The following is an 8,333-nucleotide window of genomic DNA, read 5'->3' as shown; positions in this document are numbered from 1 at the left end:
TGAGACAAGGTCTCCCTGTAGCCCCAGCTGTCCTAGAACTCACTATGTAGACCAGGCTGGCCTTGAACTCACAGAGATCCACCTGCCTCTGCCTCCCGAGTGCTGGGATTAAAGGCGTGTACCACTACGACCGTCCATCTCCCAAGTCATCACAATGAAAAACAGTCCTTGCCAGTGTTCTGAAAGGCAGATATATCAGTCTAGACAACCATTACTGGTGCTGCTCAAGCGCACAATGTATGAATAAGGGGAAGCCCACAATCTTTTAATGAGGTTAAAATAAGGAAGATCTGTTTTATTGACTACTAAATATCCTAGCAAGTTTCTGACAGAAGCAAAGATAGAAAATGGAAACAAATACCTTGCTGTAACTATTTCCTTGCTTGCACTGACCTTGACTGCAGCAACAATGCCTTGCTGAATCAAGTCAAAGTGCACTAGGTCATCTCTGAGGATGACGTGATAAGTGAACCTGCTGTTCCCAAGGAAGCAAAACATAAGCAAACACATCCCATGCCTGAGCCAGCACTTTGCCCCATCCATGTGCCTGCTGGAGCTGCAAGACCTTTCCCTCCCAGGGAAAGAGAGCCATTGGTGACCCTGTGTCTCTTCAGCTCATTCACCCTGTAACTGTCCCACTGAGGCTTCCTTCCTGCCACTTCATTTCCTGTTCGTTCAGCATGTTACCCTCTCTTTTATCCAGCCATTGCAAGCAGAAACTGTTTCCAAAGAAGTGTATCAGCTCAGGCCCAGTGGGACAGTCAGGGATGGTGCACACTGTGGTGTTTTCCTCAGGAGGAATTTACACAAACTCATGTATGGACCTCTGTGACATAATCAAGGAGGCCTCTCTCTCAGTTTAAGCATCCATTTGTAGAGTCTTTTCCAGAAACTCCTTCCCCACCAGCACAGGAAATGGCTACATTCAAAGAAGTGTGGCCAGATTGATAGCTAAACTATTATTAGTAAAATGAGAGAAAACACCCTTTTATATATGTCTTGTTGGAAGTGTGCCACTGTGATTTGTAGACAGCTCTAGAAGATGTGAGAGAAGGTGGTGCAAGGATGTTGGGAGGCTGGGGAGCATGGGCTGTTGGTGAAAGAGGGGTGTGTCCTAGGAGTTCTAGAACCTTGCCCCATGGTAGATCTGCACAGGGATGCAAAGTGGAGCCCTCCTTCATGTAGGGGATCTTCTGCCTGCCCAGAGCCCCCAGGACTTAGGGTCAGTCAAAGGCACTATTGTCTCTTTCTTTTGTCATTTTGGAACATTTTCTCATGAGGTACTAACAACACGCAGGGGCTATGATTAATAGCTTCCTAGCCACCTATTTTTCTGAAATGGAGAAGCCCCTTTGTATGATGAAATACAGACATCAAATGAGAGTGAGGTTTCCAGAGACAACTAAAGACCCTGTTGCATTTGGAGGAAATGGACAAACCAAAGCAAAAAGGGCCTTTTCCCTTTTCCCACCCTTCCTTTCCCCCCACCCCAACAGTAAAACAGCTTTTGTTTTTCCAAAGTCGTAAGAGGCACAAACAGGAAGCAAGAAGACGTGGTGAAGCGACTCTTCCTGAGCACTCTTCTGCCCTAGTGAGAGGCCATTCCTCTGCTCAGGTGATGACAGTGGGTCCCCTCCGGCCAGTCCTCTCATGAATCTGGGATATTTTCAGCGCGATGGCTATGAGAGGACTCAGCACTGCCTGAAAGAGAAAGAAGAAGGATGGTGACCAAGTTGAATCAGCTTCGGACTGGCCCTTGGGATGGATTTCTGTGGTGAGCATGTAGACCCCGAGTCCAGTTTGCAGCTTATAGGTAGACATGGAGAGTAGGACAGCTGTCCTTCTATGAAGGAGACTGGAGTGGGCCAGGCACAGAAGTATGGCGGAAGAACATGCTCTGTAAGGTCTCACCCAGCTTCAGAAGAAACTTACCCACAATAGAGAAGTGCCCAGAATGCAGGCATCTGGAAACTTTGTTCTTCTACACTACCAGATATATCTCCATCAGACACTTCTCTAATTCATCTTGAGGCTAAAGCTCATTCTTCATCCTGGATCACAGGTCTAAAGAACCCGCCATGCTGGTGTTTTAGAGAAAACTCCCCAAATCTAATGCTATAGAAGTAGCTGGTACCTCAGTAGTCCTGGGAAGCTGGGAATGGCTTAGAGGGCTCAGGAACAGAGTTCAGCAAAGGACTAAGAATCATTTCTTGCCCTTTAGCTGCTTACCCAGTCACAGCAATGAAACATTGTTTCTGGAGTGGAGCACATGCCACTGGTGATGATTTCAGATGATGCACATGTCAAACATCACTTATGAAACAGCAAGGAAGCTGATTTGCTACTTTTCAATCCTGCTGTTTTTACCAAGAGAAACTCTTTTACTGCTGACATTCAGTGCCTTAACTGAGACAACCTGTACCTCAGGTAGGAATTACCTCAGTAGAAAACATTCTTATGTTTATTTTTATGAAATTCATTTTTCTGTTGCACTCATATTTAACAAGCAGTATTATTTTTCCATGCAGGGTGCTGATGTAAACTTACAATATAAATAGACAAGTGGCAATAAAGTGAATCTGTTTAAAGACAAACGCTAATACAAAGATACAGTATAAAAGTCTTGGGCAATACTGAAGCAAGAGAACAAAGATTCCGTAATTGCAGAAAATAAAGCCTATGCTGGGAGAGGGGGAGTCCTGTTTCTTTTTGCAACCTAGTGAACACAAGCATGAAGGGTATTCAAATATTGCATTAGAGAGCAAGAACACAGCATAGGGCACAGATAGCACAAGCAGTCTGGTGTGTCATGAGTACAGAGAAGAATCCTGAAAGATATGAGAGCTAGCCTGGTATGGAGAGACCTAAGAGCTAGGGTGAGGCGTAACGATGTGATTCCATTTATTTATTTATATTTATTGTATGTATATGAGTATTTTGCCTGCGAGTAAGTGCATCACATGTGAGCAATGCTTGTGGGCATTAGCTCCCTGGAACCGGAGTTACTGATGGTTGTTAGCTGCCATTGGGTGGTGCTAGGAACCAAACCTGGGTCTCTGAAAGAGCAGCTGGTGCTCTTACATCTCTCCATCCCCAAGAATGTAAATCTTTAGGCAAAAGGAGATGCTATAGTTGCCAGTGCTGAAAGGTAACACTATCAGAGCTGTGCTTTGTAAATAGTGATCTGGAAGCAAGTCTAGTAATTTAATACATTTTTGGCTATTTCATGTAATTAAATTGCACAGACTCAATAATGAATAATATAATTTCATTAAAATAATTAATCTGAAATGCTTTCAAAGGTGTAACCCCAATAACCAATGAAATGTGAGGGTAAATACAGAGGGTTTTTCAGAAAAAATTAATTGGAATATTTTATAAAAAATAGGAATTTATGAGTTGCTTATCTATTAAGTTAGATATGGCTGAGATTCTGTAAAACATTAGTAAGAAATCAAAGAGGTACAAAAGAATTCTTCAGATTGCTTCACAATTGTCTTTAAGTTCCCACTGTACAAACTAAATAGGAATAAAAAATGGTCATTATAGAGGATGGATTATGGGTAGGAATCTTTTGAAGAAAAAGAGTTGCAATGCTAAGCAGTAGGCTAATAGTCAAAGGAAAGTCTTGAACCAAAACTAAGTGATTGGAAAATAAATGTACACCTGCCTGTTTAATGTTAAAGACACGCCATGCATACACTTAATAACTTTTTTTGAAGTGTTTCTGTATTAAGGAGTCAAACTTGTTTCTTGCTCTGACTGTATCAGGCATGGGACCTTTAGTAGTGATTATGTAAGCTGAAGGGGAGGAAATACATGTTTGGAAACTTCACATAGGGAAGACCTTAGATTCAAGGGTTCCTATCCTGAGCAAAGAGCTCTAAGCCCACCTGACACAGAATGTGGGGTGTCACCTGCCTTCAAAGCAATGTGAGGGTTTGGGAAGAATCACATCAGAGATGACTAGCACAGACTGAACATTAATAAGACACTTCCTCAATGTCCCACTGTTATGGTTTAGATATGAATTGTTCCCTTTAAAGCCTAGTGTTGAAAGTTTGCTTACCAGTTGATGAGCTTTTGGGAAATGATGGGATTATATAGGTTCTGAGTTAATCAGTGCACTAAACCACTGACAGAAATGTAATGTGATGGCATAACTAGAAGGAGGTGGACATGTTTGGACGGAGGGTATAGTTGCAAAAACTAGGTCACAGAGGACATGTCCTGGGGATCTGTATCTTATCTCAGCCCTCAACCCCCTGCTTCCTGACTTCCATGAGGTGAGCAGCTTTGCTCCGGCACATGCTTCCCACCATAATGTTCTGCCCTGTCTTGGGGCAGGTATTTGTCACAGTGGAAGAACACTGCCTGACATGCTCATGAGTCACAGAACTTTAGATTTTGAATGAACCAAGAGAGTATTTGAGGAGAGCTTCTTAAAGCTTGAGGTTTAATTTTTCCAGCCTTGGGGAAAGGGAGCTTCAAGTTAAGCTTCCAGTTTAAAGGATAATAAAGGAGGGCACTGCTCCCTTAATTGAGTATGTAACGAAACTGCATGTGCTGGAATAAATGGCCTCACCATATGGGCAGGAACTTTGACCTATCTGAAGCTCGGGAAAGCGCCTGCTGCCTTGAATACATTCAATAAATATTTGTGGAATAAATGATGACACCTGTATTTAATTTAATGATGATGAGAGAGGCACAGACTTCTCAGGACAGTCATGAAAGGCATTCTGGGTGTGAGGGAGGGATGATTGTTCTTGTCTTTTAGTGTCAATTTTCTTTAGAAATCACAGTTCTGATACATGTAAATCCCACATATTTCCCAAATTACCAACCATGGCTTATTGGGGAGAATTTTCCAAAGGTGGTAGGAAAGATCATTGAAATGGGGCAAGAGAAGAGGGGCTAAAGACTTCAGACATGGAACTGGAAGCACAGCGTTTGAAAAGCAGAGAAGAACATGTGATGATCTAGTTTGGTTCTTTCCCATCACATGAGGAAACCAGAGGCCAGACAAGTGTTAACGACTGATCCGTGTTTACAAACCTGCTTAGCAGTTGGCTGTGTCCTAGTTTGTTTCTCTATTGCTGTGACAAAACACTCTGACAAATACCAACTTGGGGAGGGAAGGTTTATTCAGCTTACATCTCCTGGGTCATAGTTCATCAGGGAGCCCAAGGCAGAAACTCAGGGCAGGAACCTGGAGGCAGGAGCTGGATCACGGGCCATGGAGGAATGCTGCTTACTGGCTTGTTCCCTGGCTCCTGCTCAGCCTGCTTTCTTATACAATACAGAACAACCTGCCAGGGTTGACACCACCCACAGTGGGCTGGGCCCTCCCACATTACTCAACAATCAAGAAGATGCCCCACAGACATGGCCACAGTTCAGTCCAATGGAGGAAATTCCCCAGTTGAGGCTCCCTCAACCCAGGTGTGTCAAGTTGACATTAAAGCTATCCAGCACAGGCTGTGATAACACAGGGATGCTGTCTCTCTACTTTCTCCATTGTACGGTTCTGATATAAGTTCTGTGAGGACAAAGAAACACAGAGAAGATGAAATAAGCCGAAGGGAGGGGTGGGAAAAACATGCAATTGTCATCCACTCTCCAAAGTTCTACATCCACTGAGGGATGGGATAGGACTGTGCAGACAGACTTCCTGACCCAGAATAGGAGGTAGACAGTGGAAAGAAGATCTGTTATGTCTCACTTATGTGTGTTACAGTGAATATGCTGGAAGCTCTAAGATGACTCCACTTGATCAAAGGAAATACGTATCAGAGACTTTATGATATTGGGAATGTAGGGTATTTGCTTGTTCGTTTTCTCTAATTCCAATGGTTCTTGGAGTATTTGGTATACCTTTTCTACAGTTAAGAATAGAAACAAAACTGGCAAGGGGGTGGTGCTGGAGAGATGGCTCAGAAGTTAAGAGCACTGGCTGCTCTTGCAGGGGACTTGTGGGTTTGATTCCCAATGCCCACATCTCAGTTAACAACTGTGTGTAACTCCAGTTCCAGGGGAATCTGACACCCTCTTCTGACCTCCGAGGGGATTGCACGGCATGGGTGTACTTACATACATGCGGGAAATACACTTATACACATAAAATAAAAATAATAAATAATTTTTAAAAAGAACAGAAAAATTAAATGCTTATCTTTCTCTAAGGCAAGTGAGCAATGTATCTATTTGACAACATTCACACTGTAGCTCAGCATCAGTCTCATGACCTACTTCCCAGGGCTTGGTGGTTGCTTGCTGTCATCTTGAGTGAATAATAATACCTGGCATCAGAGGAACTGGATTTTAAATGTGAGGGGCAGGGGATAGCTCAGTTGATAAAATGCCCGCCGGGCAAGCTTAAGGACCTGATTTCAGATCATGACGCTTCGTTGGTCTACACCATCAGGGTTAAGTTTCAGTTCCTTAGTTCTTGTTTTACAGCTCCAATTTATCTGCATGTGGACTCAAACACTCACAACATAAAGCAGAAGAGAAGATGGGGGAAAGGTAAAAGAATAAATCTCTGTTTCCTAGAAAGTCTGAATCTATGGAGAGAACCCAGCACAAGGTTGATATCCATAAGGAATGCGTATTCGTAGGATCCAAAAAGAAAGGGGTGGGGAAGATACTTAGGTGATGGTGGGTGTGGAGAAGCAGGGCAGCAACGACAGTACACATCATAGTGGGCCTTTGGGGCAGTTAACACAATATTGGGCATGCTGATCATCCAGAAAAAGAGAGCAGGGATGTCCCACCCAGCATCTATGAAACAGGGACTTATTTCCCACAGTCAAACAACATCAACACTTCTACTTGGGCTGAAACCTCCTAATCATAAAATGTCAGACTTTCATTTTACCGAAACATTCTTTTTTACTCAATGTGTTACTTGCTTAGGTTATGACAGTAGTCTCAAAGTTGAATCTATATCAGAATAGCCTTGGTGGGGCTATCTTTAAGTGCAGATTGCAGGGCCCCTCCTCTTGAATTTCTCACTCATGAACTCTGGGGTAGAATCCAAAAATGGTATTTCTAGCAAATTCTCTGGGCATCCTAATGCTGCTGGTTGAGGTTCATACTATTCTAATACAACTGGTTTCTGTACCCACTGAGTGCTTTGCTCTAGCTAGGAGGTAAGTAGCCTTGTTGGAGCCACAGCTGTCTGGACCAGAAGTTACTCTTAGATTGACAGGCAGCCAATCCATAAGCTGTATAGCATGGGGTGAAGACTAGAATTAGTGGATTATTTTTTCCCACCAGGAATTTGAACTGGTAAATAATAATGATAAAAAAAGACTCTGAACAATGGGAACAAAGCTAGGTTATAATTAACCAACCACCAAGGTATAAGGCTCCACTGTAACCTAGGATTCTGGGAAAGAAGACTGAGGAAGGACAAAAGTAGGAAAGGCGAGCAGAAGAAAGCGAAGGGCCCTGGAGTCCTGCTCCCTCAGCAGCTACCCACCCATTTTGTCCTTCTCCTTCCCAGGTTCTTCCTGAACACACTTTCATAGTCTCCATAGCACACAGGTGACATCTGCTGCTCCCAACCATAGCACACTGAGCTTCTTTCTGGAAGTGATCTTTTGATGTGCAAGACTCTTGACTGGGTATGGCTATAGATGACTTCAAAGATTTCCTTTATGTAGAATATACTTGCTAGTTGAATGGGAAACAATTCCCCCAATGCTTACAAAAGTTTTTAGCAGAAATAGATCTGCAAGATGAAAACCAAAGTTTTTTGTTTTTTTGTTTTTTTTTTTTTAAGAGACTATATCAGGGCTGGCGAGATGGCTCAGTAGCTAAAAGTATTTTGTGCTCCTACAAAGGACCCAAGTTTGGTTCCTAGCACCCACATGGTAGATCACAACCACCTTGTAACTCCAGTTCAGGGGAGTCAATGCCATGCCCTCTTCTGGCCTCTGTATGCACTTCAATGGTACACTTAAATACATGCAGGCAAAACACTCATATACATAAAATGAAAACAAATGAAATTTTTAAAAGACTGTATTCTATAGAGTTTATGCTATTCTGAGCCTTCTCTCTGCCTTCTCTTTCTTCATCTCTTCCCTAAGTCTTCAGAAGTTGAGATACAGGTTACCAGCCCTCATAGTCACCTTGTAACCATCTGAGTTCCTGTGGGTGGAACAATGACATGCTTCAGGTTCGTGTTCTGCTCACGGATCTCAGGAAGTCTAGATCCTTAAAAATGAAGTAGAAGTCAAAGCATCAGCAGATCTGCCAAAGATTGGGTCAGCATCCTGCTACCCAAGGACCAGCTGAGAACCATTCAAGGAGACAGGTTCAAA

General features: G+C 43.0%; 1 protein-coding gene across 1 annotated transcript in view; it reads right to left on the bottom strand.

The window, feature by feature from the left end:
* Positions 1–263: 263 nt before the first annotated feature.
* The window catches only part of Pgm5 (phosphoglucomutase 5), a 202,345-nt gene continuing 194,275 nt past the window's right edge, over positions 264–8,333 (bottom strand). The window contains exon 11 of the mRNA XM_008852279.3: positions 264–1,701. Coding sequence (XP_008850501.1) covers positions 1,612–1,701 — 90 coding nt within the window. The 3' untranslated portion in view covers positions 264–1,611. The remainder of the gene's footprint in view (positions 1,702–8,333) is intronic.

Source organism: Nannospalax galili, unplaced genomic scaffold (genome assembly GCF_000622305.1).
Source record: "Nannospalax galili isolate Female #2095 unplaced genomic scaffold, S.galili_v1.0 scaffold1486, whole genome shotgun sequence".
Taxonomy (NCBI): Eukaryota; Metazoa; Chordata; class Mammalia; order Rodentia; family Spalacidae; genus Nannospalax; species Nannospalax galili.
The sequence above is the reverse complement of the archived record's forward strand: the minus strand, read 5'-3'. Positions and strand labels throughout refer to the sequence as shown.